A 14,783-nucleotide genomic window follows, 5' to 3' on the forward strand; every position below is an offset into this window, starting at 1 on the left:
TGCGGTTCGTTGTAGTTGGAGAGAGGAGTTGTATAACAGGTGCCCTCCCTCGATGAGTCTTTGGACTCCCTGGAGCATAAATTCCACAACCCATCTTTGTTTCCCACAATTTAAAACTTTACATTTCGAACATTGAACTGACATCCTGACTTGAATAGATTGAGTGAATGAATATGGGTGGGAATGTCAGTTCAATGTTCAAAATGTAAGGCCACAACATCTGCTCTACTCTTCATAGTTTGTCCCAGCCTTGCATCATCATCTGCAAACAATTGAATAACCCCATCCAAATCCTTGCCAATATCATTAACATACAGGTTAAATAGCAATGGCCCTAAAATATACAGCTGATGAGTCTTGTTCACTGTCATGTGCCATAGATGTGTAAAATATGCTTTAATAGTTGTAATATATTTTGTAATACCCTGCTTTGCCTTCTCTTTATCGTTAATGGTCAGATGTCTTATCTTCCAACTGCCACACTACATATGCTTATACAATATCTTATCTCCCACACTCTATAGTCTAGCAAATTTATTTGTTTGATGACTACACCAGCTAGACTGTATATTGAGTGTGAGAGTATAAGAAGTTACTCCAAAGACAATGCAGATATCTTAATCGTATTCCCCACCTTACTGTATTCCAACCTTAAATTAGTCATGGCGATTAAATAAAAGCTTAAACCAAAATAAGAAATGATGGTACATGATAGAATTTCATGCTGGCTGGGGTGTCACCCAGTTAAACAAGGCCCCTGTTGTTTTCACCAGGGGAACCAGGGCAAACAGCGAAACGTCAGCTACTGGAACAAATCCTAAAACCCACCCCAATTCAACATCACCAGAGTTCAAGATCAGTACTATCAACATAAGAAGCCTGAATGGCAAAGAAATGGAGCTAGCTGAGGAACTGGATAAGTACCAGATCGACATAATAGGGGTGACTGAAACAAAAAAGGCAAAAACTGGCAAGATCTTTCTGAGCAATAAATATAAAATGTTATATTCAGGCAACGACAATCGAAGAAAAGGAGTAGTCATAATATTCAACACTAAATACGAATATGAGGCTAATCTTCTTGAATGGCAGGTAATCTCAAGTGGAGTGATGTGGACAAATATGAGAATGGGGAACTGGACAATGAGACTTATTTGTTCCTATGGTTCCACAGAAGGTTCTACTAAGGTAGAAGTGGAAGAATTTTTTGAGGCTTTATTTTTAGTACATTTTCCTGAATTAAAAACCATGTAAAACCGAACATGATATACATTGAAGTTACTTATCATGAGAGATTATTTTACACTGGCAATGTGAATGGTTAGTATTAGTCAGTATAACTTCTCAAAATTGAGAAAGTTTTAGGCAATTGTTTTTGTTCAGGTGTAGGTATGTTGGATTCTTTAAGTGCAATGTATTCCTGATGTTCTTTAAGATGAATTTGTGCAGAATGACCAGTTTATCCATAATAACATAAGCTGCAAGAGCAGGAAATTCTGTAAACTCCAGAATAAAAAAGAGGAAGATAGTTCTCTTTAAGTGAGAAGTTTTAAAATACATATCTAGGATCTGACTTATATGCTTAGATTTATTATTATTATTATCCTACGATCCCATGGCTCATCTAGGAAGTCCTTTTGTCATACACACAACTCATCATAATACACCCAATATCATTAACATACAGGTTAAACAGCAGTGACCCTAAAACACTCCTCTGAGGCACACCACTAGTGACTTTACTCCTCCAAGATATTGCTCCCCTATACACAACTTGCTGACACCTACCAGATAGTCAGTCTCCAATCCAGTGCATAAATCTAATATCCAACTCCATCTGCTCTAGTTTGAGTGTAGAAATCTGATACCACTGATATCTTTAAAAAAAGGCACAATCAATGATCAGGATTCAATAAATAATAATAAATTAAATTTTTTACCAGTAATAATAATAATAGTATGTTTAACCAATTTAAACGTACCAAACCAACTTTTACAATCCATTCAAGAAATATATACAGGAAATAAAATAGCAGTTAATTAGCATTATATATATATATATATATATATATATATATTAATATATAAATAAAATTATAACAATCTGGAAACAATATAACCCATTTGGTATACAAATAACCCAATAACAAATGAAGATCGATACACTACTATTTGCAGATGATCAAATAGTATAAGCTACATCAGAAGATGATTTACAAAGATCATTAAAATCATTAAATGATATCTGAAAACAATATGACAATATCTAAAAAAAAAAAAAAAATAAATAAAATAATGGCATTCAAAGGAGAAAACCCAATAAGAAGTAAAATAGTGAAAGATAATAAAATATTAGAACAAGTAAAGAAAGTAAATACTTTCAGATACTTAGGATGTGATTTATCATACGTCAAAGTAAATGGTATAATAAATAATATATTTAAGCCATCCCTAACACAAAAACACACTTAGAATCAGACTATATAATGTCTTGACAAAACCAACTCTACTATACCAAAGCGAAACATGGACCATAAAAAGGAAAGATGAAAAACGAATTCAAACAGCAGAAATGAAGTTTCTCAGAAAAACAGATGGATATGCTTTAAAAAATTAACAATAATTAAATCTCACATAATCATCATTTAGGTAGCTCTCATATAAGACCAAATTATCTTCAGTTGAAAAAGTTCTTTTACTGAAGATATCTTGGATCAGCATCAATCAAACCCAGGTATTTTAAAACACATCATGCCACTGGTATGTTATTGCTGTATTGTTTATTTGCTTATTATCATTATTGATATGTATCTCCAAGCACTCACCAAGGGCCATTTAATATCTTTACTACTTAATTCACCATTTACACACTGCACAAATTCTCTATCCACTAAATACACTACAGAATTCACATACTATTGCATTTATTACCTACTAATGGGTAATAAATGCAATAGTATGTATATTTTTGTCTTAACAGCATGTGTTCTCTGGTGAGTCATTCTTCCAAGTGGGTTATAGAGGTGCTCAGGAGAAAGATTTTTTCAAAGCTGAAAAGTTAAAAAATTTTGCTCACGGTTTTGAGCTGAAGATATTCAAATGAATTCGATACACCTAATGAGAAGAAGCATATTCGTAATGCGCGCACGTGCACACGCACACAAAGTGACACTTTTACATATTCTCCACCAACTCCATAAAACCATTGAAGATTAACTTTATATTAAGCTGTAATTCTTGTCATGTGGCTAAACAACAAGACCTATTCATATCACTAATCCTACAGTTTATAATGTTTCCTGGTTATCATCAACATCTCAAACTGAGGTGGGAATGAAATGCATACATGTGCTGAGAACACCTGAATCTTGTCATGCTGACATTCACTATATCCATAGTGATGACAAGAATTCACTCATACTGTCTATTACTTTTCCCTTTGATAGGCAAAAACTGCCAACTCTGAACTGATGTCAATATGCAGCCATTCTAGATATTTCATCATACCTGGAATAACTGCTTATGTACATTGACCAAAACAATTAAGAACAAAAGCCTGAAACAAAACATCTTTGCAATTCCTAAAGAAACAGATATGATTAATTGTAATCTGCTATTCGTTTATAAACTTAATAATATGATATCTTAATATAACTGAACAGAAATATGGAATGAGAGGAGAGAAGGAAAAAAAATACTACAACAAGATATGGGGAGGAGTGAAATAGCAAATAACAATTTGTTTATTAACACATACCTGAAATCTGGCAGGTATGAAAATAGAAAAATTCCTCCAATGGTAATCAGAGTAATACCACCAAAAAGCATAAGATGCATATGCTGCCTGTCTTCTCGGATGTCTTCTAAGTCGAACCCAAAACTAATCCAATTCTGCATTAATGGGAAATAGAATTAATGCTACTCAAGCCACTGAGCGTATGCTGCATTTTTAGCAACTATGCATATTTAAATATATAAACAGATATAGTGAGTAACATGACATTTGACTTACATAATATCAGAGTGAATAAGCTACTAGGAATAAATAAATGTTCATTAGAATCAGTAACAGAACTAAGTCTATGCTAACATTAATTTGCAGATCAGCCAACTTATTCACAGGCATAACAGTAAAACAAGATCAAAAGCACAACTAAAGAGAACAACATCAAAAAAAAAAAAAGGACACATTAAGTCACAGACAGAACCATGCAAAGATCAGAAAGTTGGATATGCTTCATCCAACCATCTCATTCGATATATCTGATACATGCCTATATTACATATCTGGTGTAACATTGCATTTCAAAAGCTAACAATTTTTTTTCTCCAGAATTTTTTTAAAGGAGGATACATACCTAGGTTGTCTAAACAAGAGTGGCAGAAAAAGACTGATGCCAAAAGGTGCGTATTATCTTTAGATAATGTTGCCTTTGTTCCATCTGGATGAGAGAGAGATTGAGGTTGAAAGAGAATGGAGTTTTGCTCAACAACCTAGACCAGTGTTTCTCAACCGGTGGACGATGGGACAGGTGGTCCGCAGGCAGACTTAAATTAATTAAATAAATATTTTTTTTTCAATTATCCAAACAAAACAAATTAAAATTGAATAAGTAAGTAAAATTATTGAAATGAAATGGAGCCTTCAAAAATCCAACAAATAGCGTCAGAATGTTCAAAGGCGGAAGCAATAAAACTATTGTTTTTCACTTCACCCCTCTTTTATTATTTGTCATTCTGCCACTAAATTTGTAGATGCAGAATGATGAATAATAAAAGAGGAGTAAAGTGGAAAACAATATAGTTTTATTGCTTCCGCTTTCCCTTGCTGTTTTGTCAGATTTGAAGTGAACATGTGTTATCAACATTTCAACCGCTTGTTGTGTATAGATTTTTATTATTGAAGGTTTCCTTCAAGGCTCATGTATCTTCAGAAGTGCTAGGTGATACTTGAACAAAGTGTGTTGTGAGTTAACCCCAGTATTTATATATTTTTTGGAAACATTTTTTTAATAATGGAAAAGTGGCTTAGTACTAGGACTTTGAAAAGAAGAGCAAATGGAACAGGTAATGCTAACCCAAATTGTAATACATGTCTTATAACGGCCAGTAAATCTGATACTATTAAAGTAGAAGAAATAAGCAGTTCAAAGAAAAAATACAGTAGGAAATATAACAGTTTATATTTGGAATTCAGGTTTACTTGGTGTGGAGATGAAAGTGAACAGAAACCTCAATGTGTTTTGTGTTATGAAGTGTTGTCGAACGAGTATATGAAACCTGCAAAACTCAGACGACATTTAGAAACTAAACATTGTGATATGAAAAATAAGCCAAATGAATTTTTTCAGCGATGCTTAGGGACATTAAATCATAGGAAAGATATAGTTTCGGCCATGGGTTCCATTAATAGCAAAGCACTGGAAGCATCCTATCTCTTAAGTTTACGCATAGCGAAAACAGGGAAACCTCATTCTATTGGGGAAAATTTACTACTTTCAGCTATAAAAGATGTGGTAAAAACAATGTTTAGCAGCAAGTTACTAAAAGATGTTGATTTGATTCCTCTTTCAAATGACACTGTCGGTCGCAGAATTAATCACATGGCAGGTGACATAGAATCTCAGTTAATTGAAAGAGTTAAGAAGGGCCCTTATTATGTGTTACAAATAGACAAGACTACTGTTGTTACAAACAATGCACAGTTAATATGCTACGTAAGATATGTGCATGATAACAACATTCATGATGATATTCTGTTTTGTAGAACTTTGTCATCCTGAATAACTGGAGAAGAAATATTTCATACTCTCAATAATTACATAGTACACAAAAGGATCCAGTTGGAAAAATGTATAGGCTTCTGTTCGGATGGAGCTCGCGCTCTTACATGCAGGCATAGTGGAGTTGCTTCTAAGGTCAAAGAAGTAGCTCTGGATATGAATTGTGTGCACTGTTTCATACATAGGGAAGCGTTAGCCTCCAAAGGAATGCCACCAGAATTTAAAACTGTGCTATACAATGCTGTCAAGCTAGTTAATTTTATTAAAGGTCGACCGTTAAATAACAGATTATTTTCAGTACTCTGCAATGAAATGGGCAGTGAATATACACAACTTTTGCTTCATTCTGAAATTCGCTGGCTTTTCAGGGGCAAAGTACTAACAAGGTTATTTCAATTAAGGCACGAAATTTTATTATTTGTAAATGAACGTAATTCTAATTTTGCATCACTCCTTGTTGATGAAGCATGGTTATCAACGCTATCCTATCTTTCAGACATTTTTTCGAAATTAAACGAACTAAATCTCTCCCTTCAGTAAAATTTTTTAACTGTTCTCGATGCCTACGACAAAATAAAGGCATTCGAGAAAAAACTGATTTTATGGATTAATTATGTAAAAGACAGACAATTTGCACCTTTTCCAACATTGGAATCCTTTTCAATGAAAATGATATTTTTGTTGATTCTGAGTTTGTGGAAAAGGTTTGTGATCACCTCTAAAATCTAAAACGGAATTTTGAAACATATTCCGAACATAAACAGAAAAGAAATTTCTGTGGGTTCGCGATCCATTTCAGGCTTGCAGTCACGAGAACGACCTTTCGTTATCAAAAAAAGAACAGTTAATTGAACTTTCAAGTGACAGTGGGCTTAAAATGCAATTCCGTGATCTTGGTTTTTGCTCGATTTTGGATCTCATCTTCAGTGAGAAGTGAATTTCCGGAATTATCTAAAGAAGCATTGAAAATCATCCTGCAGTTTTCTACAACCTATCTTTGTGAGAAAGGATTTTCATTGCTCCTTCAAATAAAAACAAAATACAGAAATCGTCTTAGTGTGTGTGCCGATCTTCGACTGAAGTTGACCAATATTGAGCCAGATACCCAGCAACTCTGCAAGGGCCGAGAAGCTCAACCATCTCATTAAAAGTAAGTAGTAACATAATTATATCATCTTATTTATTTGTTTAATAAAAATTAAAACTTTGTTCAATGATGATACACTTTTAATTGTTTACTTCCAATTTAATTAATTATGTTGCCATATCTTTCAAAACATGCTTTTAGATTTATTATGTTATAAATGGCACAGTTTTTCCAAAATGTTGGTAATTCCTACATAGGTTTTTTAAAAAAAATACAAAAAATTAAAACGACATATAGGGAAATAAATTTAAAAAAAAATAGTATGTTTATTTTTGAAGTAAAACTTTAATTCCAACATTCTAAAATGTTATTTTTCTTGCTTTTCTGTTTGCAAAATCATCGATCACATTATCAAAGTTTATTTCATCACTCAGTTGCTGTTTTATAGACAGTAAGACAAGATTTCATAAATGCCAAAAAAGGTGCCGCCAGGGGGCAGATCTCCCCCCCTCCCCCTAGCTATGCCTCTGTAACTTAGTGGCCCGCAGAATTGTTTTAAGCATTTTACTGGTCCTTGGGCTTGGAAAGTTTGAGAAAACACTGACCTAGACGAATGCCATTTCAGCATGAGGCAAGCTTAGTGCATTTGGCCTCAAAGTTCTGCTACATATTTTTTTAATTTTCTGGGAGTTGTTACAGGCTAAATGAGAGAATGGATTAACCTAACCCAAGCCACTGAGTGTATGCTGCATTCTTAGCAACAAATTTGGCAACATTTGTTGGAAAACAAAGGCTCGAACAAGGATGGGAGGTTTTGAATGAAATGGAGAATAAAGGCACTCATTTCAGAAAGAATAATTTCAGTTATTAGATGAGAGCAAGTGTTTAGATTAGAAAAGTGGAAGCAATAATCATTCCAAGTATTTCAATTGGCAATATTATAGCGACAATAGGTCACAAAGCTGAGAGTGGACAGGAGAACAATCTATTGAAAAGGAAACATGGACAAAGTTATGGTGAGAAATGTGAGCAGAAGAATTAAAGTCAACAGTGTATGTGAATCAAGAGAATGCTGACAATTATCAAACTCTAACAAGTGTAGGTAGATTAACATGTTGCACTAAATCACTACAAGTCAGTCAGCTTCTCTTCATGTTGTGTCTGGAAGTTAGAGAAGAGTGCTAGTCAGAACTACAGATGTTGCAACCTCCATGGAAGATTATGAAGATTATCTCACTGGAATCATGTAACCAGCTTTCTGAGATATAGATTGATAATCAAAATGATCAGTTATCAGAACCAGAATGGTGAAAGGAAATCTTGAACAAGATGCCAACCTGCTTGGCCAAGTGGCTAGTGTATATGCACCAACAAACAGGCTGTGGATTTAAATGGTCATGGATGTTTGTGATTATCCTTAAGTTGTGGATGAATTTCATCAGCTGGCATGGGACCACCAGTCCACAGTCCTCTCCATTAATCTGGAGAGGACTTAGTAGTTTTAGAGATGATGCAGGACGAGTGTTAATTCTGGACCAGAATGTTTGAAAACAATAGGAGATGCCATCAGGATCAAAAGACTTTTTAGAATCCAAGTTGTTTAGTAGTTCCTGATTTATTTTCATCAAACTATGGAGGCATATGATGTTAGGATTAGGGTATGGTAGGAGGTGATTTTTCCTGGTCATCAACGCAAGAGTTTGAGGAAAAGAGTGATGCCAGGTCCTCATCTTTATTTTTGGGTGAAGTAGCAATAGAGTCATTAGGATGAGAGAGGTGGAAGCGCAGGAGGAGAGTAGAAGTTGCATCTGATGACCTTAGCGAGGGACCAGAAGGCAAGTTTTTTTTTTTTGCTGTCGATCTTTATGAAATCAGATTTGGATCTGCTGATGTGATTTGCATATGTTGGGTGCTTTGGTGTAGCAGAGTATGAAATTGGAGTCCTTCAAGCAAGCCAATTGCAGTAAGCTAAATTTTTTTTTCTTCGACTGCTTTGGTACACCTTTGGTTTAACCAGTGCTTGAAAAGCAGATGAGGATTATGCCTTGAATTGAGAATGAAGGTCTTTATGCCGGCGAGAAAAATTTTTTAATTCATTCACAGCAGGTTAGGGTCAGATGAGTGGAAACAATCATCAGACAAGGAAAGGAGGAGGTAGATATTTTGAAGGTCATGTCATTCCAGTTGGATCCTTTGTAGTGATAAAGGATGCGAGGTTGGGAATGGGTAGTGGGGAATTTTATGAGAGAGAGAGAAAAGACTTGTACAGGATTGTGGTCAGAGTTGCAGAGAGGAGAGGAAAGGTGACCTGTACAGTGTAGCTAGAAGGAGAACTGGTCAAAAAGAGATCAAGAATATTTGAGAGTGAAGTCAGAATTCAAGTAGGTAGGTGCGATCTGTGTTAGGTACTACTTATGACAAAGACTTTTGCTTCTTGTCCAGCTTGGTCAGTGGTGTTGGAATAGGGAGACCTGTTGAAATTGTGGACATTGAGGTTACACAAAAAGATGACCTCACTATTTGGATAGCTGGATTGTAGATAGTAAAGTTTCATGGAAGAGGATATGAAGAAGTCAGGATGGTTATCACTGTTTGGGGACTGGTGAATGCAACAAATTATTGTTAATAAATGGGGCAAGAAACCTTAGTCAGAGAATGTCAAAAGCAGGGGATGATTCTAAATTCTAAAAGTTTTTCTGAATGTTATCAGAGAAATTATATGTTTTTCATTCACACTACATTGCTTATAAAAGAAGTGCACTTGCTCTTCCCTTAATTCAACAATAATTTCAGTTATTGAATATAGTGATTTCATAAATCATAAGTATATCATACAAAAAACATAACCTTAAATTATTTTGGATAATGTTCTGTAGTGCCTTCATCATCATCAGCCATTTTCTGTCCAATGCTGGACAAAAATCTCCCTGAAAGTCCTCCATTCATTCCTATCATGAGCCTTTCTATGCCAGAGTTACTTCCATCTCTTTTAATCTCATTCTCCCACCATCTCTTAGGACTTCCTGTAGCTCTCTTTCCATCTCTAAGATATCATTCTGACATCATCTTTGTCCATTTCTTAATACTTCTTGCAATGTAACCTACCCATTGTTATTTGGATCTATTAATGGCTGTTATGTTTCTCACCCTAATCTGAGCCCTGACTCAAGTATCATGTTTTCTATCTAGGATGGTAATACTAAGTAATGATCTTTCCATTTTCCTCTGGATAATCCTCAACTTGGTCAATTATTTAGTCAGTGTTTACTTTCATATATCATTACCAGAGTATACAAATGAAGAATATCTTTTTTTTTAAGGCAGATTGGGATATTTCCATTGAATGCTTCATGGTGTTTTCCAAAGGCTATCCAACTAAGTTCGATGTTACATATAATTTCTTGTTTGTAGTCACCCTCTACTGTGATCTTTTGTCCTAGGTAAACATAGGAAGTTACTATATCAATTTCCCGGTGTTCCATTTGTACTGGCTTTTTGGTAATGTATTTATCATACATTATTTTTTTTGTCTTTGTTTATATTTAATCCTTTCTTTTGACTTTCTGCATTCAATTCAGTGCTAATATAATAAATTTAGTTTAATCCTTTATCCAAGTGTGAGCAAACAAAGTTTGCGCATGAAAATATCTTCAGCACTGAGGTAAGGTAGTAGAACACCAGGAAACTTGTAGCAAAGGTGGACCAAGCTAACATCACTCCTATCTCAGTATCTTCCATAATGCAAAATACATCTCCTTGCGAGTGGAGAATTTGAAAGGAAGTGAGACAAATGATTTTGAGAGCATATGGTGTGAGGTAGAGGTAGGCAAGACAGGATATTTAGTAGGGTGTTGCTACAGACCCAGGAGCACAGAGGATGGGGACCAGGAGATGTTTAAACAGCTAAGTTTGGCAAGTGCAAGAAGAATGATTGTTATGGGAGATTTTAACTTCAATAGTATAAATTGGAGAGAGGAAGATGCATGTAGCAATAGGGGATTGGAATTTCTAGAATTCTTGAGGGACAAATGTCTTAGGCAACATGTAACAGAGGGAACAAGAGGTTCAAAAGTTTTGGATTTGGTTATAGCATCAGAAGAGTTGATAATAACTGAGTTGACGTCTCTCCCACCAGTTGGAGAGAGTGACCATATGGTGTTGACTTGGAAAATGAATAGACATGCAGGAGTATCAAAGAGACGGGAACTTATGTGGAATTATAAGGCAGGTGATTATAATAGTCTTAGACGTCAACTTCGGGAAGTTTCATGGAGGGAGGAATTGGAAGGCCGGGATATCACTAGTGTGTGGGAAATTGTGAAAGAATATTTGTTATCAGCAATGATAAGTTGTATACCACGAGTGAAGAAGAGGACGCAATTTGGAGTAAAGTGGATGACAAACAATATTAAACAGGAATTGCATGTGAAAAAGAGGCTATGGAAGAGATATAAGAGACAGGTGAAGAGATGCTTGAGGAATATAAGACACAGGCCAGAAGAGTGACTAGTGTGGTAAGGAAAGCGAAACTGGAATATGAGAAGAGATTGGCCCTAAGATCCAAAGAAAATCCTAGGGAATTTTTTAGCTATGTGGCCAGTAGGAGGAGAAATGACTGTGGAAGAATGATATTGTGGGATAAAAATGGGAATAGAGTGACTAATGCAAAGGACATAGTGGAATTGTTCAATGAACACTTTATTGGAGTTTTTCATCCTAGAGGAGTCAGTTTTAATGCTAGAGGGATAGGACTGGTTCGAGGTCTGGAGGTACAGGAGGAGAGTGTGTTTCAGATACTGAGTACTCTGGATGTCAGTAAAGCTGTCGGACTGGATGGTATTTCACCACGAGTTTTGAGAGAATGTGCTAGGGAATTGACAGTGCCTTTAACGTGGCTTTTCAATGAAAGTCTGGCTTTGACAAAGGTGCCCAGGGAATGGAAGGAAGGTAAGATAGTGCCATTGCATAAGGGTGGTAACAGACTGGAAGTGTCTAATTATAGGCCAGTCTGTGTGTCATCAGTAGTTGTTAAGATCTTGGAGAAAGTAGGGAGGGACCGTATACAGCATTGGGCAGATGAGGGTAATGTTATCTGTGAGAATCAACATGGATTTGTGAAAGGACGCTCTTGTTTTAGCAATATGCTAGCCTTTTATAATAAAGTTACAAGAACATTAGATGAGGGAAAGGCATATACTGCAATTTTCTTAGACTTGGTGAAGGCATTTGACAGGGTGCCACATGATAAGCTGATATTTAAGTTGCAGCACATGGGTCTGGATGTCAGATTGGTCAACTGGATTCAGGATTGGCTGTCTGATAGGTATCAGAGAGTTGTATATGGTGGAGCAGTTTCCAGGAGGCAGAGGGTTACAAGTGGGGTCCCACAGGGCTCAGTACTAGGACCTATATTGTTTAAACTTTATATCAATGACAGTGGATTGCAGGGGGATATTCAGTTGTTTGCGGATGATGAGAAGTGGTAGTGCAGATGTGGTAGACCTGCAAGAGGATTTAAATAAGCTAGATAGATGGGCAAATGAATGGGGATGTCAGTTTAATGCAGCAAAATGTAAGGTCTTGAGGTTTGGGAAACATCGATGGGATGCTGCATACTCTATGGGAGGAGTTATACTGGAGGAAGTTGGGGAGACAAGAGATCTGGGGTTGATGACTGATAGAAACCTGAAGTTTAGGGGACATATTGCAAAGGTGGTGAAGGTAACACAGAGGATTGCTGCTATTATGAGAAGGACACTGCCCTGCAGAGATAAGAGGGTTATCATTCCGTTGTATAAGTCTCTGATCAGACTACACTTGGACTATTGTTCTCAGATTTGGTCCCCAGGATTTGAAGGGGATAAATTAACTGTGGAAAGGATACAAAGACGGATGACAAAGATGGTTTCAGGACTGTACAAGGATAGTTATGAGGATCGGCTGAGAGAATGTGGACTGCAGAGTTTGGTGGATAGAAGAAGGAGAGGTGATATGATTGAGACTTTTAAACTGTTGAGAGGTGGTTACAGGGTTGACACTGGGGAGTTCTTTCGCTTGGTTGAACAGCGGGAAGGAGTGATGACAAGAGGCCATCCCTGGAAGTTACGAAAGGAAACTGTGAGCAAGAGGGTAATTATTATTATTATTATTATTATTATTTCGGGCGACTCCAGGAGTCCTTAGACTCATCGAGGGAGGCCCTAAACATCATGTCCACACAACTATGCGATTACATTCTCACAATATCTATCATACCTTGTCTTGAACTCGTTCACAGTCATAGCACCCACAACAGACTCTGGCAGCTTATTCCACTCATTTATCACTCTAAAAGTAAAGAACCCAGCTCTAACACCCCTGCTAACCACACTCTTGCCCAGCTTCCATAGGTGTCCCCTAGTTCTCCCACCACCAGTCCTGATCTCAAAAATATCCCCTGAATTAATCCTATAGAATCCCTTTAGCAATTTGAATGTCTCGATCATATCTCCCCTCCTCCGCCTATCAACTAGTTTCTGCAACCCACAAATCTTCAACCTGTTCTCATATGGTTCATTCCATAGACCTGTTATCATCTTAGTCACTCGCCTCTGGATCCTCTCCACCTCCTCCCCATCAAGAAGGAACCGAGGAGACCAAATCTGGGCACAGTAGACGAGATGAGGTCTTATCAAGGCTCGGTAGAGAGGTACAATAACTTGCTTGTCTCTGCTCGTCAAGGTATTTTTCAAAAACCAAGTGAGTTGATGAGCTGATTTAGCTACTTTTGCAGTGTGCCCCCTAAACTTCATCTCCCTATCCACCAACACTCCCAAGTCCCTGGCCTCATCAATCTCTTGGAGTACAGTTCCACCAATGTGGTATACTGCTGCTAATCTTTTCACCCCAAAATGCATAACCTTACATTTTGTCACATTAAATTGACATCCATTCTCCTTAGCCCAGAACTCCAATCTATCCAAATCATCCTGCAAGACTTTGACATCTTCTGCATTCACTATTGCCATACCCAACTTTGCATCATCAGCGAACAAATGAATTGTTCCACTTAGATCCTTCCCTATATCGTTAATGAACAGATTAAACAGCAGTGGTCCAAGAACAGAACCCTGCGGCACACCACTAGTCACAGGCCGTCTTTTGGACTCTACTCCTGAATAAACTACTCTTTGATATCTCTCCATCAACCAACCACCTATCCACCTCACCAACCCTATATCCATTCCCATATGTTGTAGTTTACGGATTAGTATTCCATGTGGTATCCTGTCAAATGCCTTTGCCAGGTCCAGCAGTATCACTGTAAACCCATTTCCCTTATCCAGTTCAGATGTCACCTTGTTATAAAACTTGAGCAAGTTACTGAAGCATGATCTACCCTTCACAAAGCCATGCTGTCCCCTGTACAGTATCTCGTTTTCATCAATCCATTCCTGTATTTTTCCCTTGACTACTTTCTCTAAGACCTTGACAACGACTCCTGATATGCTGATCGGTCGGTAATTTGCAACCGTAGTTTTGGATCCTCCTTTATGCAGTGAAACTATTTTCCCCTCTTTCCACACCTTCGGGACTAAGCCAGACCTGAGACTCAGATTAAACAACATGGTCAAGGGCACTGATAATTCTTTAGCCGCTTCACGCAAGACCCGTGCCGGTATACCATCCAATCCCACAGATGTGTTCACATTAAGGTTCTGTAATAGACTAGTCACCTCCACTTCATTCATCACTATTCCCGTATAAACTAATGGTTCCTTCATTTTTTCAATGTCACCACCTGGATGATATGCTTTTGCAAAGTGCGCGCTCAGTAACTCCACTATATCGACTGATTCAGTGACCTCCTTACCATCGTCATTCCTTAAAATCATTTTACAGTGTACAGTTTTTTTCTTGCTTGCAGCATATTG

At 36.9% G+C, this 14,783-nt stretch overlaps 1 protein-coding gene across 1 annotated transcript in view; it reads right to left on the bottom strand.

The window, feature by feature from the left end:
- NP15.6 (NADH dehydrogenase [ubiquinone] 1 beta subcomplex subunit NP15.6) overlaps positions 1-14,783 on the bottom strand; it is a 48,331-nt gene that overhangs the window by 15,676 nt on the left and 17,872 nt on the right. Inside the window, exon 2 of the mRNA XM_090411576.1 lies at positions 3,758-3,891. Coding sequence (XP_090267702.1) covers positions 3,758-3,891 — 134 coding nt within the window. The remainder of the gene's footprint in view (positions 1-3,757; positions 3,892-14,783) is intronic.

Source organism: Typopeltis vanoorti, chromosome 1, assembly GCF_054136105.1.
Source record: "Typopeltis vanoorti isolate ZY-2024b chromosome 1, IOZ_Tvanoo_1.0, whole genome shotgun sequence".
Classification (NCBI taxonomy): domain Eukaryota; kingdom Metazoa; phylum Arthropoda; class Arachnida; order Uropygi; family Thelyphonidae; genus Typopeltis; species Typopeltis vanoorti.